The 26,732-nt window shown below is 41.8% G+C and overlaps 1 protein-coding gene across 1 annotated transcript in view; it reads left to right on the top strand.

Annotated features, from left to right (window-relative positions):
* The window catches only part of SDC2 (syndecan 2), a 57,064-nt gene extending 35,215 nt beyond the window's left edge, over positions 1-21,849 (top strand). The window contains exons 2-5 of the mRNA XM_048940036.1: positions 10,215-10,326; positions 17,300-17,433; positions 18,213-18,348; positions 19,587-21,849. Coding sequence (XP_048795993.1) covers positions 10,215-10,326; positions 17,300-17,433; positions 18,213-18,348; positions 19,587-19,750 — 546 coding nt within the window. The 3' untranslated portion in view covers positions 19,751-21,849. The remainder of the gene's footprint in view (positions 1-10,214; positions 10,327-17,299; positions 17,434-18,212; positions 18,349-19,586) is intronic.
* The last annotated feature ends 4,883 nt before the right edge of the window (positions 21,850-26,732 follow it).

The raw sequence follows: 26,732 nt of genomic DNA, 5'->3' as shown, positions 1-26,732 counted from the left end.
AGGAAAACCAAGAGCATTTAGGCATGCTTAAAGCTTACTTGAGCTTTGCTCTCCTTGAGTAAGTGCCTAGAGAACGTGGGATGTGAGTGTGTTACCACCAGCATTTCTCTTGGTTACGAGCAGTTTATGACCATCTTCTGAAATGTTTTGTGTGTTTGTTGAGTGGAGGGAAGTTCCCTCAGGTAATTGCTATGACAACACACAATGTTAGAAAGATCTGACAGATTTCAGATTGTCCAGGGCTGTTTTTCACCTTCACACAAACTTTGGTGGGATGTCACCAGACTGCTGACTGCTGGCAATCAGAAATGTCCAATGGGAGATTTGTGGACCCTGTCGTTCAAAGACTGTTGAATAACAGGTTATGCCTGTTCACCATGCTGCATTCAAAGAGTTGGAAACGCTCAGCCTTTAAGACTGAAGACTGACTCCTCATTGACTTTAACCAAGTTAGGTGCTATACATCACCTTTACTAGTAATGTTTAATTGATGTTCAATGTAATTCTAGTAATTGTATGTAATCTCCCCATTCATTCTGTGGGAATTTAATTCACTGAGATAGCTTACTGCAAATTGTTGCTACTAATGGCAAAAACACCTTAATTTAAGTGATTCCTTGTTAGTTGATTGTGGACTTCTCACATGAGGTTATTTTGTTAGAATCCATGTACTGGAAAGAAATCAATATGGGGCTTTTGAAACTGGTGGAGGTTTGCAGCGCTCCCACTACGATTGATTACAGCTGCTTTTGTAGGGCTTTAAAAAGAACAATCTGTATTAAAAACATCATTCTTTGGTATGAGCTTGAACAGTTCCAAATAGGTTTCCATGGGGGCTGCCCTGCAATTTGACCACTTCAAGGGATTGCAGTAATCACCCGTGGGCCAGGGCAGTGAGGCAAAGGAAAGGCTATTAGGTGGGAAGTTATTGGCATGCATGCCAAAGAGGTTGCCCTGGCAGCTTTAATCATTCATCCACGTTCTCAAGAGGAGGGAGGAAAATATAAGTGTTAGTTCTTCTGATTGATTAGGAAAAAGGATCAGTAAAGTATAAAAGCAGGGGGGGGAGGCATGTGTTGAAAAGTCAGTGCACATCAAAAACACTGACTGTGGCCAGGTACGTGTAGTTATGACCTGGACAGCAAAAGTTACCTGCATCTCCCATGATTAGTGTCAGGCTGGTGACAGGTGACAGGGAGACACTAACCTCTTCATTCAGCGGTTTCAAAGGAGCACATTTAGCTTCTCGGTCACGGCTGTGCCTTAAATTTAACCTATCTGCAGACAGGCGGATGTGTCCTTAGGAAACTGCTCAGTGTTTTGAGCCGTGACAATAATTTGCACGGTGTTTTTGATCCTATTTTTTGGTGAAACTGATCAGCGCTTTTTAGAAAACGTGCAGCAAATTGCTATGCTAATTGAGATAAATCAATCCACAATGCCCGTTGCTGGCTTCTGCTGCTGTTTCGCCTGCATGTTGCCTTTTCGTATCTTAGCCTGGAGTAGCACTTTGCAAGCTGATTGAGCTGTAGCCCATCTCGAACAGTTCCCTGCTATACCACGCATATGTCAAAGGCAAGGAATAAACTGCTCTTTGCTTTAATTGATGATTCGGCATGAAAGCTGCAAGACTCTTTTAATTTTGGGATTCCCAGAGAAACCGTGGTGTTAAACTTTTTGCTTTTATGTGGGAAACTAGAATTGCTTTATCTTGAGATTTTTCTAGGTAAAGGAGATAACTGAATTGCGGTGTTTGATTCTGGGTTTCACAGATAGAAAGGCCTGCTGGTGTGAAGTCAGGGAATGTGAAATGAGATCAAATCAGAGGCTTCATGTAAACAGCATGGAGTGCTGTTTCTTTGGCTTTTTGTATCAGATTTCCCTTACTGCTCTATCATTTCTAAGCAACCTCTTCTGGTAGTGTGAATTCATGTGGCCATGGGACCAAGGGACCCTCCGAATCCAAAGCTGTTGTCATTGTGGAGGAGGGCTGACCACACAGTTACTAGTCGTGGGTCTGCAGGGGAGTAACAGGCCTGCTCACTTCAGCAGAGTGGGCTTCTAGCATCAATTGCTGTCAAACAGCAGAGCTCTTATTTCTCTAGAAAGAAAATGAGAAGCTGCAGTTTCATATCCTGTAATCCAGGTACTTTTACATGCTGAGATGCGAGTTGAGGCTGTGGGACAACCTCTGAGAAGACCACTCTGCTCTTCACTGAGGTATAGCCCTGACTGGTCTTCCGTTGTTTCGGAAGATTCTGTATGTCTGAATAAAGAAGTAGGTATCTTCTGCAGGGAAGATGATGAAATTGTATTTTGTAGGGACAGACTCATGTATTGTCTTGCTCAGCTAGAAGTCCTTTAGTACAACCTCCTGTGGGCTAAAGCCTCGCTGGATAGCCTTGAAGGGATGTTGGATAACTGGGATTCTCTCTTATTTATCTCCTAATTATCTGTCATAGCTGGAGAGTGTGGAGTAAGTTGTTTGATAGGTCCTTTGTCCCAGATGTATCAGAGTGGAAAGCTCTGTCTGCTCCTGTTGCAGTGTTTATCGCCACCCTCCAGCACACACAGCCTCCTTGTCCCACCCCAAGCAGTGCAATTTATGGACAAGGGACTGGATTAACAGACCAGAAGTTTGATCTCTGTGTGCACTTAGTAGATAAACAATGTACAGCTGGAAATCAGATGCTGTGAGAGGAAGTGGAAAGAGAGAAGCTTTTTCCATTGGAATTTACCTCAGTCAGGCCAAAACATTAGAGGACATTTATGTTGTCCTCAAGGCAGGAGAAGCCTCAGCTCCAGTGCTGTGAGAAAGCCGAAGGATCTGTGGAGCCTTTATGATGGGAGGAAAACCATTTTTAGTCAAGTTTAAGTAAGTTCCTCTGTTATCATTTTAAGTTCTTTTATCACATGATGTACCATACAGCATGCAATTGCACGATGGGGAATATTTCTAAAGCATGGCTGATGGTTAGAAAACAGGCAGAAAACAGGCACACAAGTTTCTGGGACTCTGTTAGAGCGTGAGCTGTGGTCTGTTGACTGCAGCACAGCCACTGTTTTGGTATATAGCCACCAGTGAGGAGTGGTTGTGGTGGCTGTGGCTTCTTCATGTCTCCTTGCCCTGGGGTGCTCTTTGGCTTTGAGTGTTTCCCTGTGGGCACCGCGGCTGTGAGGTGGTTTGCTTCAGTGTGAGCCATGCGGCTGCCGAAATGCCCGACTTGAGCAAGAGTTGATTAATTCTGTCGCTGTCAAATACGCCTCTGTTATGCCAGACTAATTACCAAAACAGACTGTGTGCATCCTAAAAGCATGCGTATTTTGACTGTTGGCTCCGACGTTAGGCAATCTGTAAATCAGCTCTTTGGTGGACTCCTCTGCTGCTGAATGCTTGTGGTAGCAGAGGCTCTGTTCACTACTCAGGTTTATTTTGGGCTTAGCGCTTTTCCTCAGCAGCCACAAACGGTCAGACCCTTTCTTCCTCCATCGGGAGAAGCTGGAAGCCTCAAGCAATCGTTTTGTGCAGCATCAGGGAGTTCTTGCACACAGGGTGCAGGCAGCGTGAAGAATCTTTCTGGCGTGCGCTGCCGGCGCCGGAGCAGCTCTGCCCACACCAGGCTGCACTGGGCCATGGGCAAACACCCCGTTAGTGTCAGCAGGGATGCTTGCACAAAGCTGACATGCTGTTTCACCCTACCTGAGGAAGGGCAGCGAATGTCCTCTTTACTTTTAAAAATACCTTTGGAAATGAGCCCTACCGAAATGAGTCACTGAAATCCAGCCTGGTTGTTTAATAGGCCAAAAATCAGCGGTGGGGAAGGGCCTAAGAAATGCTGTGCGGGTGGCTCCCACTGCCAGGCTGGTTTTCACATTGCATCTGGGGACAGCGGGAGGACTGGCACTGGGAGGTGGCACTATGGGGAGAGCGTACAGGGTTTCATGCAGATCTGAGGTAATGCTAGGAGATGGCCCTCGTGTCAGAAGCGTTCCGAGGAAATGAGCAAAGCAGATGGTAGCATCCCTTCAAAACATTGGCTCTGAAACAAGCAAAATTCAATCTGGTGCCTGTTGTTATGGGAAGAATATCTTTGCTGTGATTGCAGTTACCCCAACTGTGGTGTGGGGTAGCTTTCCTGTGAACGGCACCCACCCCGCTAACATCGCTGGTGTGTGGGCAGCACAGTTTCTGCAAGGAAGGAAATGGGGGATCTCAGAGTGCTGTACATAAATGACATTACTAACTCTTAGCATCCTTTTTTTGAAAAAAATCCCACAGCAGCTCACCAGCACACCAACCCCCTCCACCCAACACTTCTTCCACCTCAGGAAGTTGGGCTTTGCTGGGAAGAGCTTGGCCTGTGAGTCCCTAAAAATAGCTGCCACGACTTTGAAAGGAAATAATAGGGACTACCTTGAAAGTAGTAGAGACTACTTCTTTCCTTCCCTTTTCTTCTGTGCCCAGCTGCAGGACTGATCATTGAGTAGGGAAAAAAGGCATCAGCAGTAAGACAATTATTGGAAAACAGGCCTGGAAGTTCGCATCCGATAACAAACAGTCCTCTCTCAAAAGCAGGTGTGTGCAGTGGAGTGCAGGCAGGCTGTGCGGAGATGCAGGAGGTGAGTGAATGCTGTCAAGCTGGCAGCAGCTCATCCCTGAGGTTGTGTATGGGAATGGGATGAAAATGGCAAGAGAAGCACGCCAGCTGGATTCTCTGGAAAGAACTAGAGTTTCTTGTTTAAAATAGAAGCGAAGGATCATGGAATGGTTTGGATTGGAAGGCATCTTAAAGACCATTCAGTTCCATTACCCTGCTGTTTGCAGGGCTGCCCCCACCAGCTCAGGCTACCCAGGGCCTCATCCAAACCAGCTTTGAGTGCCTCCAGGGATGGGGCACCCACAACTTCTCTGGGCAATTCTTATTCCTGGAGCAAGTTAACAGACTCTTAAGAGGACAGTCTCATCATTAACTTCCTGGTGAGATGAGGAAAGACAGAGAAATAGCAATCAGGATTAGCAAGATGCCTGCTGCCTTTGTGGCTGTCTGCTAGGTCTGCCTGCTGTCAGGGCACAGTTCACAGTCTCTTCTGCAAGAAGCTTTCAAGGAAATAAAAGTTTCTCCTTCACAACTGCCTTTTCTCCACCCTTCTATGAGATTGTGCAAGGGCCCTTGGGCTATAGATGAATATATTCAGATATGTGGCTTTCCAAAAATGTAGTATTATGGACAATTCATCACTTGGATGAACTCACAATCACCAGCTGAACATGCTTTTTGTACCTGCACTAATTGAACAGCATGATCTCTTAATAGAAGAGGAAAATCTGTTTTCCTTCCTCCTTTTTACATATGAGATCTCAAATTAATCAACAGCTGCAATGCTTGCAAATTTTTTAGAGCCTTCTGGCTTGAAGGTTTGTGATATAACATCACTTTTAAAATATGAGTCTTGTTCTGCGCATACTAAACAGGTTACATCTAAAGGATTTCCATCTGGGGAAAAAGGGAGGCAATGTACCATTAATAACCCTGCTGCAAACCTCAAATTCATTATCCCATAGATATACCAAAAAAGGCAAAGAAATAAATTTGAGTGCATCTGTAAGTAATAAAATGTTTCCTTCCATATGCCAGTTACTCATCGCTGTTCTGATGGAGTTTCAAGCAGCCACAGCATGCGTGGTAGGCATGACTTCCTCCTTTTCCTTCTCCATTGCTCATCACACCGGTTTTGTTGGCTTCATTCACGTGGCATACGTGTCTTTGATGTCTTACCCCCTAAATCATGCTCACATAACAGAAGGACCGAATGTAACAACAGGTCTGCAAAAGGGAATGGCTAGAACAGGGGCCTTAGGGATTTTCATTTTTTAGGTTTTTTCTTTTATTTTTTCTAACAAGTGTGCCATCCACTTCTGGCCCTACGGTTGGAAAGAGGATCATTTTCAACTTTTGTTTGCCATTGTAATTGTGATTAATGATTTATGCCTTTTATGACAGGATAAGTCAGAAAAAAAGGGTTTTTTTTTCTTCTCTCTTTTTTTTTTTTTTTTTGCCAGAATGATTATATTTTATTTATTTATTTTTTTTAAGTGTGCCCTGGATGATACGGATTTTAAGTTAGGAACCATTAAAAATGTAAGCTTCAGTAAACTTTGAGATTTCAAATTCAACGTAGACTGGTATGGGAGTGTCTTTTATCTAGTACTTAATGAGCACTAATCTACACTACATCCATGAGATTTAGATTTATGCCAGTACAGTCAATAACCAGACAGGAAGCAATGATCATTGGCGTGTACTGTGTGAAGTATTCAGGTCACAGGATTTTGCAGCATTTTATTCTTGGAATAAAAATGTAAGTGGGATAACAATGATGGACGCGAATGCGATCTCTGTCAAGAGGTAATGAGCAGTTTTTGTGCTTCAGGGCCAGATTAAAGGACTGATAACGGAGACATCCTTGCCTGGCGTTCCTGCCGTTTTAATAGAACTGAAAATAATGTTGTTACATAAAAGTGACATGGGAGCCATCAATTCATTTGTTAGCCATGGGAAATAGTCTCTTAAATATTTAGCCTTCAGAGTAGCTTAGAAAAGATTTATGGAATTAGAATTTGCAATCTTCCTTCTAAATGTATTGAAGTGCCAGTACAGACCTTTCTCTGTCCAAGCGTACTGACAGCAGACTTGTTTTTCCAACTTACCATTTGTGGACATCCTGGAAGTAGTCCATGAACCCCCATTGATTCCCAGCTGACCAGCAAGAAAACATTTGTCAAGAAAATATTAAATTTGTTTTTTATTTAGCATAAAATTATGAAGTGTAGCTTCAGTCCTTGATGCTCACTAAGCACTGTGAAGTATTCTTACTTCCATTAATTGGCTCTCATTTTTCTGAGTTTAATCGTTCCGGAAATGTTTTTAATGGCTGTGCAAAAATGTTAACTGTTGGACTTTTCTTCTCTCTATTTTTTTCCTTAAGGTAATTTCTATTCCAAATGGACTTGTGTGCTTCTGAACAACTGGGGAAAGAGATGAGATGCAAGCTATGGGCATAGTGGGGATGCTCCCATTCTAGCTCTACTAGCCAGCTTGCAAAGAGGCTGTATGGGTGTGCAGTGCATTTGCCCATGCTCCTGCCTGGGAATTTTTAAGCCAAGGAGCACTTCTTTGTTTCTCTGCTTTGAGAAGAGCCTTGTGTTCCGAGGCTCCTATGGGAAAATGATTCATAATGGAAATGGGCTTCAGCAATGGGCTTTCTGACTAGAGAAGCTGCACAGTCCGTTCTTCAGATGGAGTTTGATGTCTGATCTAAATGTGCTTGAGGTTCACTGTACTTACATTTCTCCATATGGTAAATAGCATACTAAATCTGTAAGAGTCTGTGGGGAATAGTTTTCTCTTTCTGATAGAGTCATGCCATCCACAATGCTAGATATTAAATAACGTTTCGTATTGTGTATCCTTTGCATCCCCAGAATAAAGTACAACAAATGCTAGAATTGCTGCTGAAAGCTACTCAGGCTTTTCTTCCATTTCTGATCCTCTGTTTTCAGCTGCCTTAAAATTGAGGACATCTTAGTGTAGTAGAAATAACAGCTTTTGGCAGACAAGGAGCCATAACTCGTTGAAAAAAAGGGAGTGAATGGTGGGGAGCCTGTCTGGGTAGGCACTCAAAGCTGGGGCTGGGTTGGGTTAGCTGCTCAGTTGTCCTGCAGAAACAGAGACTTTAGGAGAACTTGTCAGGGACGTTTGCAGGCTGTGCTGACTCTTCTGAGGCTGGATAGAGGAACAAAACAGGGTTGTTTGTTTTGCAGGAGGTACATTTGTGTGGGGGAGGGAAGGTTGGTTGGTTGTTGAAATATGCGAAATTTGCTTCTGATACAGAAAGAACTGGGAGATGGCTTGGGAAAATAAAGTGATTGGTAAGCTTGTGTTTTTGTTCAACAGTAAAAATTCCGGGCATGGATTTGGGACGCTTCTGTTGTCATGCAGGCTTATTTTCATTCATTAGCATTTGCAAACTCAAGCTGTTTCTCAGCTGTCCTCAGATTCTATTGGTAATTTCCGTTGTTACAAGATTTCTACAGGTACATTATATATATTTTTTTCCCAGCTTGGAGTTGGTAATGCTTATTCAAAAGGTATAATGGATAATATTATGTGGCTTTAGTGTACTCATAAGCACCTGCTTTTCCTTTTTAAATATGTTTTGTTGCTTTTTCCTGCCTGATATTGAGGTTTGAGCAGTTTTTACCGTGGTTGTGGCTGAAAGTAAAGTGGGGCAAAGTGACTTGTCCCATTGTCACAGCGTGATCAATGGCAGGATATTTGTCCTGCCGTGGGGAGTTGTTTTCCCATACGCAAACAGACTCAGCTGAGTCTTAATTACAATACCACCTTCACACCCACCAGGGCACCGTAAGGCTTCCTTTGGAGACATCTTTTAAAGGAATTAAGTCCATTGATGGTGACCAGACATCATCTTGAATTTCTGCTTTGGACCGCAGCCGGTTTCGGGCAGACCGTGTGAACTGGAAGCAGAGGTGGAGAGGCGGCCTTCTGTAAACCTGGCTTAAAATCTGTTTCCCACAGCAAGCACATCTCCCCCTACTGCACAGGTAAAAGCTGCAGTAGGGAGAGAAGATTTGGACCAAGTAACATGATTTTCTGTTCTCCTTTTTAGAAGGAAAGCCGTATAGGGCTGTTTTGGTTCAGAATTATTAGAGAAGTCTTGGGTACCCCTAGCGCAAAGGTATTTTATTCTGAAATGCTCCATTTTTTAGACCTGTGGGGAAAAAAACTACCTTGGAAACTCACATACGGGTCTTTTCATACAGGAGTTGCCCCTTTCACAGTTTGGTATAGCTACAGCAAATTTTCTGTAAAGCGGACCATCAGTGCCATGCAGTAAAATGTAATCACAAATGGAAAACCTTGGGACCCAGAATGGAACAAAAGTTTTGTGAGACACAGAACAGATGGATTTTGGCACTGTATTGCACTTTGACTTAAACCTCAAAGAATTCCCAAACCCCAGAATGGCTGAAGCTGGCAGGGCCCTCTGTGCCCCTCTGGCCCACTCCTGCTCCAGCAGGGACACCCAGAGCAGGGGGCCCAGGCCCACGGCCAGGTGGCTTCTGAACATCCCCAAGGAGGAGACCCCACAGCCTCTGGGCAACCTGTGCCAGCAACAGCACAGCAGTGCTGCCTGAAAAACCTCTGTTTGCAACTATAATATTTCTCCTTTTATCAACAAGTTGTGGCAAACCCAGTGTTCACAGAAATTATGGTAAAATTAATAGCAATCATATTGTCAGGTATCTTGTTAGTAACAAAAAATAGATGGCACCTGTAGGCTATTTTATGCTCTACTGAGAAAACACACGCTGCTGTGGAAGAAGACAATTTCTAATCTTTCAAAACTTGAATTGTCAATCTACAGCAATTACTGATACCTTGTTCTATTATCAGTTCACGTTATCCGAATTTCTCTTTTGCAGGGAAATAATCTGTAGACATGTGATAGAAGTCAGAAGAATGCAATTTTATAGCTTGCTGAAGCTACAGCTGAATTCTAGGAGAGATGTATTCATTTATAAATGGGGTACTTTGCCTGACCTGAATTTAGTAGACTTGCTGTTGGATCCAGATGGAAATATGTAATAATTTTTAGTTACCGGCACTGTCCTTCAAATGGTTGTATTTTGTCATCCCAGTTATTCACAGTACCTTGTAGAGAGTTTAGTGAAGTTTGGCTCAATGTGTATCAGAGGTGTTTTCTGATATGTGCTCTTACTGCTTTCCAGTTGAGATCAAATGACTGACTTCAGATGGCAGCCCTAGCATTTGTATATTTGAGGTCTTGACAGAAGGTTTCAATCCTGGGATTTGCTTCTTTCTTTTTACAGAAGCTCTTGAGAGTATATTGCAAATCCTGTTTATTCATTCATGCATTTAATGAGATGAAGTGTGAGCTGAAGGAGACTTGCTTCTCACAGATTGAGTGGTTCCTTGGTTTTCATTGGGCAGCCTTGGATATTTTTTATGCTATAATTTTTACAATTTTTTTTTAACATCTTCAACAAACGTGTTGCATAAACTGTTCAGTACACCAACATCAACGTTGGAAATAAGAGAGAAGATTAAGAGCTGGCTGTGTTGAGGAACTGTTATCTTTCTAACCATTCACTCTTATTTGTTTTCCAGAGAGCAGATTTGACCTCTGATAAAGATTTATACCTGGACAACAGCTCTGTGGAAGAGGCATCGGGCGTCTATCCCATCGACGATGATGATTATTCTTCTGGGTCGGGTTCAGGTGAGACAGCATGTCACAATTTGATTTTACAATGTGTAAGAAGCAATACAGCCATTTGTGGAAAGCTGTGCAGTTTTCCTGTGAGTATGATCAGCACTCTATTTACAGAGCACTGAGCAACCCCGAGGCCTGGGTTTTAAATATTAACCTTCTGCTCTTGCTCCTTAGTTGCATCATTTCACTTCTCCCTACTCTGTTTTATTTTTTCTTTGCTCTCCCTCTCTTTTTTTTTTTTAGATCTCTCTGGAGTTTAGAAGTTAGGATTAGAGAAAACTTACTTCTCCCTTGGCATAATGCTAATTTAGCAGTCTGTGTGAAATCATAGCAGGAGCAACCTCATTTTCTCTCATGCTTTCAGGTTCATGTAAACATAGTGTCCGTGTATTTTTTTTTGTTGTTTTTCTTTTAAATTTAGAAGTGTGGAAACTGCCAAATACATGACAGTTTTCTCTGAGGTAATTACATCCACATAGAAGCTAAATAAATTCATAAACATAACATACTGAATTCTCAGACTTAAACACTCATTAGATGCATGTAGCTAGCTCATCATTTTTCAAAGAACTGACAGTGAAACCTCATTAATCATTTCTTTTAGAAAACCCTCATTGTAGAATGTCTTTCAGACTAACTGGGAGACTCCAGGCAGTAAAATGCAGGATTGTGTGCCAGCTCTGAAAGAGGCATTTCCTTACTGCTGTCAGTATTTGCTGAGCTGTTGTGGAAGTCTCCATTATTTACCGAGTGTTACTTGCTTGTTTGTTGCTGCACGTCTTGTAATCTGTCTTGTGATGTTTATAGGTACCTCTGTGAATTTTGAAAGGTTGAGCTCTTCTGTTGTAGCACCTTGTCTTTGTTATGTTGTAACCCACAGCTTTTTCAGGTAGATTTTTGCTTTTCCTTTTCTTTGGAGGTTCGAAGATACATTAAAATGAAGTCATCGGAGGTTTTATTTTTGGTGTCAGACAAATTCAGGCCTATTGGCCACTTGCAACTGAGTGATAATCTGTGGGTTATTTTTTAAGCCTTTTATGGGATGGATTTGGTGTTTCACCATAATCACAGGTATTAAAACAGACCTGTGCAGACTTCTCTGATGAAAAATTTCAGGTTTAATTTGAGGGAAAAAAAAAAGAAAAGAAAGAATTTATTCAATGGTTTCTCACAGTTCCAGGGACCATCTAATGAAATTCTGATCTCTGAGAAAGTTGCACTTTCATTCAACACCTCATTCTGTCATGTCTTCGGGTGCTGGTTATTTTGTAAGCCTCAGAAAAGGAGTTAGGTTGACCATGAACTGTGGTATGGAGAATGGTCTCTTCTTTTGTTTTCATCCCTCTGTGGCTGTTTGAGCTGTTTGTTTGAGCTGTTTCTAACATGGATGATTCAAAATGCAGTCCTTCTTTTGAAGATGTAGGAATTATACAAGAGCACACTTCAGACTTCCTTAACCCATCTCAATGGCAGAAGTGGAGCCCAAAGGACAGAAACACAACGTACCACTAGACCTCACCCACAGCAATACTTTACTTTCTCTTCTGCCTTTTCCTGTGTTCAGCCTTGAGTCATGGATAGAAGATGGAGTGTATAACTCATACCAAGAAATCTGAGTACTTCATGCAGCCTTTGGCAGTCGCTTCCTCTTTCCTAAGAGAAAGTAAATTAAAAAAAGAGTCTCACTGTAGCCTGAGACTGTCTCAGATGCCCCTCCAGAAATTTCACGTGGCAGTACTAAAAGCTGATTATTTTGAACAAAGAAAGAAGTCTTAGGTTCAAACACTTTTCTGAGCAATGCACAACCTAGTTTTATTTACTTATGAAAAAAATAATAATCTCAAAAGCGAAGCAAATCAGCACCCCCCCTTTCCTCTTTCTCATCCTCACAGCCTACATAAGGTACAAAGAGTCCTCTGGTCGTAGCAGTGATGAATTTTCCTCATACTATGTTAAATGTGTCTCTCTCTACTTGATACTCAGTGATGTAATGTTCCTAGCTGCAAGAGACTTCCTACTCAAGTGGTTTTCATTCTATGTAATTCTACTCTAAGCAAACAGATCCAAGATGACAACATGCTGACTCCTTTCTTTGGTATGAAAATTATTAGCTGCCACCAGGCCTATGGAGATAAACAGAAATTGTCAGCACCACTGTTACTGCCCTTGCAGGTTTGCAAGCAGCATTAATGTGGACAAATGTCAGTGTAAGCATGACACATTTCAACTGAAAATTGGCTGAGGGCTTTTTCTAAAGAGACTGAAAAGGGTGATGGTTTTCTGCTTTTTTTTTTTCTTTTTCTTTTTTTCATTTTGGATTTGTTTCGTAGCCTCTTTATTCTTTACATACTTTCATATTAATTTACCCAACTGTTCTGTCGGAATATTTTGGTCAACAGTTTTTGATGGAGCCATGCCTGCATCCTTATGGTCACGTATTGACAGCAGGAAATCTGTGGTGAATTATAGAGTGTATTGTTTCCTTCTTCTAGTCCCTTAATCTGAGAGGACTCTTCTAGAATTCTTTTTATTGTACAGCTTCAGATAAAGCAATTTTTATCCCACAAAACATCCCACGTTGGAAGGGACCCACAGTGATAATCAAGTGCAGTTTCCTGCTCTATGCAAGACCACCCCAAATTCCAACCCCGTGTCTGAGCGCTGCCCAACCGCTCCCTGAACTCCGGCATGGGGCCGTGCCCACTGCCCCGTGCAGCCCGTTCCGTGCCCGCCGCCCTCCGCTGCAGCCCCTGTCCCTGACCGCCACCCGCCCCTCCCCTGACGCAGCTCCATGCCGTTCCCTCGGGCCCTGTCGCTGTCACACGGAGCAGAGCTCAGCGCTGCCCCTCCGCTCCCTGTGAGGAGCTGCAGCCGCCATCAGGCCTCCCCTCAGCTCCTCTGCTCTGCACAAACCCAGGGACCTCAGCTGCTGCTTCATACGTCTTTCTTGCCCTCCTTTGGATGCTCTTTATTAGTTTCAAAGATTTCCTGCTTAGGCACAACTTGAAATGTTAGTAACTACTTCTGTTTTCAGCTCTGGCATGAAGGATCTTAACCAAACCCTGGTCTTGCTGCAAGAGTATCATTATGTGCAGGAAGGGCATGGTCTCTACTAGGTTTATCTACAAGTTCTTTGGAAAAGTATCAATTTGAATCCTGTGTCTTCTTGAAGTTACTCTTGATACACAAGTCTATGCAATCCATGTCAGAATCTGGTGCAGATTTCTGCTTCCCCTTCTTCTCCTCTCCCTGCCTAGTAATTCTCAGTGCCCCTGCCCTGTGTGACAATGCACCCCAGGAGAGTGGCATCCTGTCTCCAGTGTGTTTTTTCTCTCTGGGTGCAAAGAATGCAGCAAGTACTAATTTCCCCACTTCCTGAGTTCCCACTTCATGTGCTTTTTGGGTTGGGTTGGAGCCAGGGCTTCTTCCATCCCCTTGCTACACCAGCCTTGGGCATGCTTCACAACACTGACTGCCTGCTCCTCCAAGACCTTTAGCACAAAAAGCTACTTTGATATGTCTTGTTTACGAGTATGCTTTTATTGTACTAGACACAATCTTTATTCCAGTATAGTTAAGACTCTTCCTTCTATTCTTTCTTCAAGTTTGGCGTTATGATATTTTTCCTTCCTCCTGTGAGAATTAACAGAGACAGGACATTCATGCACAGTCTCCATTTACTTCAGCTGCAGTTCCCTGATAGAGCATTAATATGGTCATGGTGTCATCCCTGATTGTATAACACTGTGTTGAAGAGTTGGGCTAGAAGTTTTTTGTGTAAATAGGAGTGAGATAAAGCAGCTGAAAGTGTTTCAGTCAGGTGTGTGCCACACTGATGATAGAGACGGAAGATGTGAGATAGATGCTGGGTCTGTGTGTACCTGCCTTTTGCCAGGCTTGCTTGTGGTGGCAGTACTTCTAGAGGAAGTTGTGCAACAGCAAACAAACATGATGCCAAAAGATAGTGTGAAATGGCTGTGTTTGGTAGGAAGAGTTAATCACTGGCTACTTGGCAAATTAAGAGTGCTAACTGCCATGGGCTTATACAGTAACTTAAGCTGACACAGGCTTAATTTGCTGGCATGTTTCCTCAAGCAACAGGAGTGTGAAGGAGCATCTATCTGTGCTGCTGTTATTCATGGTGCAGCTAATAGGCACATCGCTATGGACTGTTAGATATTTCCAATACTACAGCACGATCTAGAGCTACTGTGATCACAGTGAAGATGACAGTTGGGAGTCCTGAAGAAATTGCAATGGATAAAAGACATTGTGATGGCAGAGAGATGTCAATTCTTTGCCCTCGATATGGATATGGATTTAATTACTGCGGAGTTCTTGTGGTGCTCTCACTAAGAAGGCTGTATCCACTTGTAGAGTCTTAAAGCAATGAATGCCCAGCACTATCTCTAAGCTGACCAGTTCCAGAAACCTTCTAAAGAGATAGTGATTTTTGAGAGGAAAATGTGAACTCTTACATTTCCTAGTCTTTTTCTTAACAATCTATTTGGAAGCTACATTCCTAACACTGTAAGATTTTTGTTTCCTAGTTGGCTGTGTGGAGGGAGGGTGTTTGTTGTGTTTTTTTGGTGGTTGTTTTTTGTTTTGTTTTTGTTTTTAACATTTAGAGAACATGATGCTGTCTAAAAGTCTGCTCCTGTGTTCTGGAGAATGCTTTTTTGATCTCTCAAGCCTGTTTACAGGAAATTCTAATAATGTTACTGACTGTTTAGGAAGGGAAGTACCTACTCTTGTGTAGGCCTGCTACACGCCAAGCACAGGCCTGTCTGGATAAAACTAATTGCAAGGCATGAGCTGCGGGATGTGTCTGAAACAGTACCTGAGTCAGACTTAGAGGACAGGAGCTTCAGTAGTTTGGGGACTGTCAGGGACTACTCTGAGACCAGACAGAGGAGGTCTGTAGTGCAAGTCTAGAGGCCGGTCCAGAGGTTAGATTAGTCAACCAGCTGTTGAAATACCCAAGACCTGCATCCTCCATAACCAGAGAGGCTCAGACCTGTAAGTTTCACTGTTTTATCAGGCGGGCACTACTATTTCCTGAAGCAAAGGTGGCATTTAAGGATTTGCAGGAACAGTTTGGATTAAATTAGATTTGTCATTTCACAGAAAGAGGAAAAAAAAATGAAGTTCTTATGCTCTCAAAGTCTGCTTTATCAGATCTCTAATCTGATCATCAGGTTTTAATTTCCGTGACTGTGAATGTCTTGTGTAATTTGCAAAAAACTTTGAAAGGTAAAGCAAAGGCAGAAAAATGTTCCTGTTGGATATCTTTCCTCACCTGTGTTTTGCAGCAGGATGGGGTTTTTTTGTTGGTTTTCTTTTTCTTTTTTTTGTTTTTCAATCTTCGAGTCGTATCTTTGGAAAGCGCTTGGTTCTTGTTGTGGCGTCTTTCTTGAGCAGTTGCATTGTGATTTTGGTATCTCTGGATGGTTCTCCAGTATTATTCTATGCTGGCAGTTTTCATATGCTGCTTTTTTAATTATTTCAATTTTTCCTTTCTGTCATACAGGAGTTGTCATAGTTATTGCCTTGTTAATACCCTTTCTTTCAAAGCCAGATGTATGTAATTCTTGATCATGAGTTCAAAGCTTGTTTTTGTGCTTCATCTTTCAGCTTGTTTTCTCTCTCTAGAAAAGTAAGATAAAAGCCAGTTTGGAATGACTGAGTCATATTGTTCTGTTGTAAGATGTATTTCTCTTTGTTAGGAATTACTTCTAAGAACATTTGCTAGACATATTAGCCAGTAGTTATTTGGGCAACTGGTGTCTGTAATGAGCAGAACACATATTGAGATTCTTGAGAAGTGGATTGATCTACTATTTTCATCTCTCAGACCTCGCAATAATTTAGTCTATTGTCTGAGTCTTCTCCCTTCCAGTATCACTAAAGGATATTTATTAGACATATCCATTATCGTATTATAAAGGAGCCTTCGTACTCCAGCAGAGCTTTGAATGTGGAGGAAATGAAATGTAAAGTCTTCTTCAGGGATTTTTTTTTGTCCTCTTAGCCTGCATTTAAAAAGAAAAGGGCTTTTGAATTATGTGAGGTTTAAAGATACGTGAATTCCTAGTGACTGAAATATGAAGTAGCAGTATTGCTGTAGATGGAAGCTGCTTGGTTTTTTATACTCAAGGGTCTAATGGGTTTGCTCTGGAGAAGTGATTTTTGTTGCTGTTATTGAAACAGTTTGTCACAGGGAAAAACTGTGCAGTTTGTGTAGCATAAGTCAGATCAGCACTGAAGAGGTGTACTGCCTGATTTATAGCATGTAATTAACTGGCAATCATTGAACTATAGACTGCGGATTAGTATCAGCCATACGACTGATAAGCACAGTATCAGCCACTTGCAAAGCAGTACTATGCAGCTGCAGATTTCCAACCCGTTCTGCAGCTGATCCCACTGTGTCCCACATGCACATACAGACTTGGGTGCACGCTCACATCTCCCTTGCAGACCCAGAAGTGTGCAACCCCCCTCGTCTGGGCACGCAGGATCCCTACCCATAGACCCTTGCTGTGTCTCCAAGGTGCTGCTCCCCACGGTGGCCATGGGAGAGCTGGAGGTGGCTGCTGGAACACAGGGCCACATCAGGCAGAGTCATAACTGGCTCTGATGGCTCCACTTCCACTCCAGAGTCCATCCCCTGTTACAGGCATTTGTGCTTTTTTCATTCTTCTTTTCAGGCCTGCTCCTTCTGTTTCAAAAATATCTCTGTAATTTCCCAATCACTGTTTAATCCAGCTGATGGATTACCATTCCTCTCTAATGGGATCAGTTGGGATGAACATCCCCCTTGTGATTTAGGGCTCGTGTTTTTGTTTTAACAAGCATTGTTTTCACCATTTGCCAAGGGTGGGCCATACAAGCACCCTAACCTCAGTGTTGTAACAAAAAGTGAAAATTTTCCAGACCTATTGCAAAGCCAGTGAAATGTCATCTGTTTTGTCTGCAGGTGCTGAGGAAGATGAGGATAGCACAGTGACAACAACATCCAGAATAGTTCCAAAGTTACCAACAGCTAGTGATGCATCTAGAGCTGAGACCACCACAGTGAAAATGCAGACCAAGATGCCTGCACAAACAAAGGTGCGTGGGTAGAGAACAACACTGTTCCTAATAGTTCTGCTGTACCCCATTATTGGCTTGCTGTTATATGTGAATTGCAAAAAAAGATCTGTAAATTTTTTATTAAATGTTACTGCAGCTGTTTAAATGGATACAGAGCTGTTCAGTTTCTGTTAGAAAGTCTGTGTAATGACGTCTGGATTTCTGATGAAAGAAGAGAAACATGTAAAACGTATTTTTTTAATACAGAAAACAATTTCTTATAATACGTTTAAATCTGAACCATACCTTTTTTACATCTTTCAAAGAGTTATTCAAAAGTCTTCCTTTCTGAAAGGAAAATCTTGTTTGATTTGACAGTAGTTTGAATACTTCCTAGGTTCCGTTTAGCGTTTCAATGTTTTCTTCTGCCACTACAGGTGATATTTTCTCAGTTATCCTCAGCGGTGTTCTGAATATAGCATATCTTATGTGTTAATTTCAGAATTGATATTTCAGTCAGAGGCTGTAATTCCTATATACACAGGCAGTGTTTACCAGCTAATTGCTAAATATATGTTTTTGGGATCTCTTACAATTTTGGACAGTGATTTTCGTTCCATCATGATGAGGATTAGTTCCATTTTCAGTATCTAGGGCAGCTTTCTGTGGTCAGAAAGCATCCCACGTGTTGTGACTGTCAATCCTGTGGAGCACACCTGTGGGGCTGCCACAGTTCTGTGGCTGCTTGTGGCTGGCAGTGACAATGCAGATCTGTGGTGATCCTGTCTGTGAGGGCTGTTTCTCTTTCTGTGCCACAGTCACCTGAAGAAATCGATAAAGAGGAAAGACCCGAGGTGGATTCCAAGAAAAAGAGCAACGAGCCAGGGGATGACACTGATGTGTTCACTGAAAAGCATTCAGAAAACCTCTTCCAGAGGACAGAAGTTCTGGCAGGTAAGGGTAGTTTGCCAAGGTCCACCACCTCACCAGGAAAAAAAGACAAAAACAAAGAACATAAAAGGCGTTCGTATCAAATAGCATAAACTCAACATCTGTGTTTTCATCAAATGGGTTCCTGACACTTCTGTAGGGAAGTAGACAGTGGTTGATTTGATGAGACTCAGACTGGCATCTTCTTTAATACCAAAAGCTGTTGCTAATTGATTTGACACTCACAAATTGAATACTCCCTACTGAGTGTCTGGAGCTTCCACAGCTCAGAAAAGGGTTGATGCTTGTAGTGCAGAAAAGTATTTCACACCCACTCTCCTAGGAGCACAGCGTGGTCTGGTACAGATAGAGAGGAGCTCACATCAGGGATGGGTGAGCACCATCATTGGGATGTAAGGGGCCCATATCTGTTTATGAGCCAAGGAGGAAAAGGCTGGCTTCCGATTTTTTTCCAGTGGCTTTTCTACATGTGATTCATGTGATTTTTTCTTCTTTCCTTTCTTTTTTAATGGCTTAAGACTTTACAAGTATACCTTTTCCCTCTGTCCCAGGAGGGGTTGTTGGGAGCCATGGGTGGGAGTGTTAAGTCTCACAGTTTTGGACTTCATCTCCCCCAGAGCGCCGAAATGCGGAACACCATTAATGTGCACCTCAGCAGAAACACGCGGTTTGCTCTTCTAGTCCAGCTGGAGTTGTTACTTTCTACACTCTAGCATGTACGTGGTGAATGTAGTGTCTCTGCCACAGCTCCATGAAATGTTCTCTCCTATTACTCATCAGTAGGGAATTCAGTTAGGAGTGACTGAGTGAGCATGTGGAGAAATGGGATAACGCATTTCTTAGCTGGTGCGACAAAGTAGTTCTTTTAAGGCTGAAAACGTCAACTGCTTGAGAATCAGTTTGACAAGCTTTTAAATGTTAGTATTAAAAATGAACACAGCTTTATGTTCTGGCAGTATTAACAGTTTTATTAGTCAAGTTTTGATAATTTATTTAGAACGGGGGGTTGCCGGATCACTTGCTTGCAGGTGAAATGCACTCCTAAGTGATTCCCTTCATTCAAATAAACAGGCTTTCTCAGAATGTATATCAGGCTGCTCATGCTCAAAGGCAGTCGCAGAATGAGAGCCCTTTTACGCAGTTTGAAAGTAATGGCGTGCTCGTTGTGCAAGATGAAAAAGAGAGGTGGTTCCAGACCCATTCTTCCGGCACATTATGAATTTCTTTTTCTTTGCTTACAGCTGTTATTGCTGGCGGAGTTATTGGTTTTCTGTTTGCAATCTTCCTCATCCTGCTGCTGGTATATCGCATGAGAAAGAAGGATGAAGGCAGTTACGACCTTGGTGAACGTAAACCATCTAGTGCTGCCTATCAGAAGGCACCCACTAAGGAGTTTTATGCATAAAATTCCTATTTAGTGTCTCTATTTATGAGATCACTGAACTTTTTTAAATAAAGCTTTTGCATAGAATAATGAAGATCTTTTTTTTTTTTTTTTTTTTTTTTTCATTAAAGAGCCATCACGGCACCTTTATGATAAAATCCCATTGTATTTAAAACTTTTCACGTATTCCTTTAAAAATGTAAAATTAAAACTTAACATTTGCAGTGTTCTGTGAATAACAGTGGCAAAGCATTATTTTATAAAAACCATTGATGTTCACCGAATCATTTTTAAAACTTTATGCATAAATATAAAATAATGAAAATGATTGTTTTATCCTATGAGTCAATGAAAGTTGTTTAATTTTTGTCAGCATGTCTCAGATTGATCTTACGAGTTAGTTTTTATTTCATTAATTTATCTGTTTCAAAAAAAAAAAAAAGCCTTTTTGTAGTTGTCATGGTGCAATTTGTCTTCAGATAATTCAGATAACAGTAACTTTTAGTGTAAATGTAATTTTTCAGCTATGTAAACTCTAACCTCCACTTTGTATAAATTTAAGTGTCGGAATATCAATTTTACACTTTGCATTGTTTCTCAGCGTACCTGTAGCTTCAGTGAGATTTGTAACAGCAAATTAATGTGTAAAATTGGATGATTATTACAAACTGTATAGTCGTATTCTTACTAAAATCTCCTGTAAGGAAGATTTGAAGTAAGCTACTGACAAACCTAAGCAAACCCAAAGACTCTAACAGTATTTTGAGAAGTTGCTGCAGATTTCTATGGCCACTGTATTTGTTAATTGCAATTTGAAGGTACACGTAGGGGTTTAAATTTTTGTTCTTTAAAAATGCATTTAAGTTGTAAACGTCTTTTAAAGCCTTTGAAGTGCCTATGATTATATGTAACTTGTCGCAGACTGGTGTTAATGAGTATATAACAGTAAAAGAAAATGTTGGTATTTTATAAGCACAGACGATTCTAATGGTAACTTTTGTAGTCTTACATGGATAGACGTAATTGTAATTTGGGAACATAAACACTACTGAATAAATCATGTGGCCTAATACTGAAAATTCCATTGTGATATACTTTTGTACGGTTTCCGTTCTGTGTCTGCAGTGGTTATGTTTTAATGTCACCACGTTCGTCGAGTAGGTCTTCAAAATCCACCCGAAACAAAACCAAAAAGGCTGTTGATAAGGCTGATCCTCAGACCAGATTTATTGCTGAAGCGGCAGAGAAAGCCTGGAATGTATAAGCGTTACATCTGGTGCACGAGTTATGAGTCATTTGGCCTTTGTGTTATATTTAATGGCAGTATTGACACAGACCTGTTCTTCCTGCAAATGTTGCTTTCAGTACTGTAAAACTCAAAGGAGCACCCGGTTCCATTTATTGTGTATATCAGTTCTTGATTTGTTGTTTCTTTTTTTCCCTGGCCTTTTGGAGACATTGGTTTTATTCTGCTCGGACTCCAGCAGAAGAGTTGAGACGAGTGGAATATCTTCATAAGAGAAGAAAGAAATATTCCAAGTAGAAGATAAAAGCCTCTGTTGCTTAGATCGCAGATAGGTGTCGGAGAGAGGGACATGTGGAGAAGACGATAGTCTGCCTCCCTATATTACGCTTTGTCACAGACAAATGGCTTCGTCTTCTGCTCTGTTAACCTCCGCCCTTTTGATTTTGAAATTTCCAGTTAGATGTTCAGGATGTCAAGCTGAACTGCTTCTCAGAAATGGCAACGTGTTGTAAATAAGAGCTGCTAGCTCTTCAGATAAGAGTTGCGTCACTTGTATTCGTCGCTGTCCCAAGTTCAGTGGTCATTTAGAAACAAACAAACGCTATCCTGTGCTAAAATATTTAATATATTGCTTTTTAAATTACTTATACTTACTGGCAAGTTTTTCAAAGCCATACAAGTTCAACAAGTAAAAACAGGGTAAGAATTTAACAGGTATATCTTATTGTGCAATATTTAGTGAAATTCAATTAGTAAAATAACTGCTTGAAATAACTGTGCCAAGAAAAGAAAATTTCTGGCAAATGCTGTGCCACTGCTGTAAAATAAAGCATTTGTTAAAGTGCCAAAATAAAGTCTACCATGCCTAAACTAATACTTTATTTGTACAGTCTGACATCCAGTTTTTTGAAGCCCACTTTGCTTAAGGTAGTAGATTTGAATTTCCTTTAAGGCTACAATGAATATTGCTGGAAATATACCCATAAATATTTAACACCAGATAAAATGTCTCCTTTTCTGTAAGCAAATTGATATTAAGAAGCTGTTTTTTCATCTATACATTCCTCTTCTACACCCAACATCCAGGACACTTTAGCCAATGCAGACATCTGTTGTAATTACACAGGCCGTCAAATATTACGTTTGCCTGGTTCCTCCTGCATCTGCTAACAAGCAGAAGGAACGGTAAAGTTTCAGCTCTGTTTCACCACTCATATGTATATATACATTTTTTCTCCTGCACATCCATTATCCTCTCTGTTACATTATAATCTCAGTTATAAACATTGACTCAGTTTTTATCAGTCTAAAAACTCACTGATGTAGACAGCCATCTTCCCGCAATGCTATTCAGAAGAAAGGGGCAGATGAATGTGCCTCTCTTACACCAAGACTTCCTAGCGTTGGTTGGGCTCCAGTTCTGCTTCCCTTTTGTTCTCCCCTTCCTGGATGCATTTCTGGCAATGCTCTGGCTGCGAGAAGGTGTTGCTGGGCAGCTGTGGTCCCATGCCAGGCTGCGGGTGCTGTGCTACATGCACAGCTCTCAGCAGGGGCTGGGGCTCTGGTGTGGCGTTTCCCCAAAGCGCCTTGGCTCTTCTCCATTGGGGCTGCTGTGGCAACTCAGCCCCAATCCTCAGCAGACTGATATGGTTCTTCCTGGGGATTGACAGGCTTTAATGTTTACCAAAATGACATTCTGCTTTGATTTTCTCTGGGCTATAAATGGTTAATTCCTTTTAGCTTCTTCGCTAACAAAGCCCAGTGCCGGTAGCCTAAAGCTCACATTGAAAGGAATCTCTCACCTTTGTTTTATTCATGGAGAAATAAATTCAGAAGTTGACATCCTGGTTCCTTTGCTTTCCAACTTACAAAGTGAATTGTAGCTCATGGTTACAGGCTGTCCAGTCGTTGTTGTTTGTTCCTCTGAGCATTAAAGTTAATTGAAATTGCAGAAATTACAATCAAAATTGCCATCTTGTTAATAACTGATCTGCTAACAAAAGAATTGCATACCCATGACTTTGACTACACGTTATTCTTTTTCCCTTGGAAATGTGCATTGAAATTATTATGGACTGCTGTCTTAAATGGCAGATGCTGTTTTCAAGCAACATATAGAATACAGGAAATGTTTGTAAGGGAAGAATTCTTCAGGTTAATGTTACTATTAAAACTATAGGTGTGAGGAAAGTTATGACAGTACGTTTAACATTGCTCAAGTAAGCAAATAAGGGGAAGGGAAAAGGAATCTGAGGGGGAAGGGAAATTAAGAAAACTCTTGTTCTAACAGAAGAAAAATAGCGGTTGCTTTTAAATTTGCAATCAGTCATGTTTGTTACTTACTTAACACTTAATCAGACTGGCATAATCTCCTTTAAGGAACTTGCAATATTGTTGTCCAGTTTTGTTGAGCTTTGATGTTAATTTTGTTACATTTAAGCTCTTGCCCATGTATCATACAGCTCTAAACCTGGGTGTCAAAATGCAGCGTTGCAAGCCTTCAGAGCACTGCTTTTTCATAACTTCTGGTTCAGTTTTGATACACAGTTTGTTCAAGAAAAGATACAGCAAGTGTCCCTCCTCTTGGCACATCCTCAGGTCCTGGGATCTCTGTGGCTGTAGCAGAACGGCTCTGCTTGGGAGCTGGAAGGGAGAGAGGGACCGCTGACATGTGCATTTCATTTCCTCCTGGTGAGCAGGCACTGGGTTCAGCGGCGTGGGTGGGACGTGGAGGAGCTGTAACCCAACCCTGCCAGCATGAAGGATTCTCTGCAGTGCTTTCTTCTCCTGTGAAGTCAAGTGAGTTGTGTATTTTTTGCTTTAAAAACAAGCAAATGATAAAACTTGGGCTCAGAGTAGCTCGAAATGGAAACATGGTCTCCTGACCTGACCCCTGTGAAGCAGTTTCACATGTGCATCAGATGTGCAGAATGGTCTCCTGTGTGGATGGAAACACTCAGAAACCCTCTGTGTGTCTGCAGCATCTCAGCTTAGTTTCTAGTGAGGGACTGGGGAGGAGGCAGCAGCCACGTGGAGCCAGACATTAATTTGGGGTGAATGGTAAGAAGGCAGGAAGAGAAACCATCCTGACAGCACACGCTTTCCGCTGGATGTTACAAGGCTTTTTGTTTTCTTGAGTTGTCGCCGTCATGCTGAATTTGTTCTCCAGAGAGAATCTGCAGGCAGGAGAGTGGGCAGATGTTGGTGTCATAGCCGGAGAGGCTCTCGTTTGCACACAGCTACCCCAGCCACAGGTCCGTGCTGCCTGCTGCAGGCCCTGCCAGCTTCTGCTGGCTGAAGGCCCTTGGATTCACAGAGGAATGACAGCAGCAAAATGGGTGGAGGATCTGCAGAGGTGACCCCATGCACCTTTTGCTGTCCCCAGGAGGGGCTGCGAGGGCAACGACAGGAAAGGGCGAGAGAGCGAGCTGTGCTTGGGAGGGGCTCTGTCTCCTGTACTGTGTGCAATATTGGTGCCACAGTATAAATAGAATTGTAAACATGAAACTATTAGAGAACTTCTGAAGGAGGGCAACACAGATGGGGAAGGGTCTGAAGGGCAAGGTGTATGAGCAGGAGCTGAAGCTCTTTGCTTTGTGCAGCCCAGAGCAGAGGAGCTGAGAAGAGGACTCATGGCGGCTGCAGCTCCTCACAGGGTGCAGAGGGGCAGCGCTGAGCTCCTCCTCTGTCTTTTTATTATTCCTGGGAGATACGAAGCTTTCACATTTGGTATCAGATGTGTTTATGGCACAGCCTGCAGAACTGTTGAGTTTTTTAATTCATGTTGCAGCTTAAAAACTGCCACAGTTGAGCTGGAGCTGAGGTGCATTCTCATGGCTGGAGGTCAGGGCCAAAGAGCTCCTCCAGCCTGGCAGCTCAGCCCGGCCTGCAGCGAGAGGAAGTAGGAATGCTTATGAAAAACTTCCACAAAAACATTACAAAATCCGTAATAGTGTGTTTAAAATAAACAGACCCAAAGTTCTCTGCAGGGGGTGACTTCAATTCATTTATATTTCTCCTGGGGCATTATGCAATTCTTTTTTCCCATGGATCTTTTGTTGATTTTTTGAATGCAGAGGAAGCTTCGGATATTTTTTTCTTCTTCTTTTAATTCTAAAATGAACCAAGCACCGATGTATAAGAAACAGAAATTCCACCAGGCACGGCAGTTAATCACAGCTTATCTGGTGGTGGGAAATGAAGCCCTGTGGAGGAAAAAGGTTCACGTCCCAGTCAGCCACCCGCCTCGTGCAGCTCTGCGTGGTCCTGCAGTCCAAACGGGTGCCCATTCTCTTGAACTGCTGTGGTGGAACTGGAGCTTTCTGTAAACATTGGAGCTCTCCGGAGGATACCAAAGAGAAACGGGAACCAAGTTACTTTTGATGTTTTTGTGTCATAACCCATAATACTAACGCTCATCTCCCTCCTACACCCCTTTCTAAATATAGCAGCAGGGGAGAAGTCAACAACCATCAGGCTAAATAGTAGTGAAAGAATGTAAAACAGCCTAAAGTTCAGTTTTCATCATTCCTCCCTATAATTTTCATTACCGCAGAACTAACCAAAGGAATCTCTCGTCAAAGAAAGAGAAGTGGAGCATGTGTTCCTCCTAGACCAGCCCACAGTGCCAGCTGAGTTACTGCTGACTGGGGAAAAACATCTTGGGAAGGCACAGCTCTTGGGACTGAGTCTCAGATGACTGATGGCACAGCTTGACTTCTGTTTAGACTGAACATCTCGAATGAAGGGCTCTGCTTCTAGGAAAAGGGGCTGTGGTGTTCATGCTGTTGACGCAAGATGAACAGTACAGCACCCAAAAAACTTCATTGTCTGAGCTGCATGTTGGAGTAAAGTCTTCCCAGAGGATCACAATCAGTTTGAATTGTTGATTACAACTAAAGCAGCAGCAAGAAGCCTTGCTTTAAAACTTTTTGCCTTGTTTTGCACATACTGCTATTTTCCTGAAGAAAATCAGTTGTCATTGGCTTGTAAACAAAAAGACTTACTAACTTGTCACTACGTATAATTTTGCAGTAGATTTTGTCCTTCTTGCTCTTCAGGAGCACACACTATTTACGTATCCATGCTGTTACATAGCTTAACTTACATTCTTACAGTCTGGTTTTTCCTTTCTTTCATGTTAAAAATATTAAATAAATATTTACCAGCTGCCTGAATGCATAGGTGTTATTTCAACCGGCTTTTTGCTGGAAGCTGATATTCATTAAGAACACATATGTGAAACAAATCAGAAAGAAAGTTTAGCAAAAACATTTTGGCTTCCAAGTACCTGTCTTTATCCAAAGCAACTTATTTATTAGATAAAAGCATTTTGCCAAGTGAACTGAACTAATTCCAGTCATGGTGTTTCTTAAGACTTTAAACCAATGGGTCTCACTGCAATCTTTAATTTTTGTTTTCTGTAGGTTGGAAGAGCAAAAAATTTCCTGCTTTTTTAGCTTCTAAGTGGTTTTATTAAAAAAAAAAAAAACACACCTGAAAATGAAAAAAAAAAAGAAAAGAAAAGAGAATTTTATACCTACAGAAAAGCTGTCAGAGAGTCTAAAGTTTTCTTTTATCCTCTCTAAAAGTGGCTACAGATGGTCAGCAATGTGATTTCTCCCACTTCATGGTGTGACTTTTGTAACAGCCCTCACAGTAGAAATCATCATTTTTCTCTGCTTTTTACGACACATTCAACCACTGAGAGCTACGTTGATTTTTATATCAGCCTGTCCTGCTATGATTTTTAAATGC

This window comes from Lagopus muta, chromosome 3, assembly GCF_023343835.1.
Source record: "Lagopus muta isolate bLagMut1 chromosome 3, bLagMut1 primary, whole genome shotgun sequence".
Taxonomy (NCBI): domain Eukaryota; kingdom Metazoa; phylum Chordata; class Aves; order Galliformes; family Phasianidae; genus Lagopus; species Lagopus muta.
This window is presented reverse-complemented; position numbering and strand designations above follow the sequence as displayed.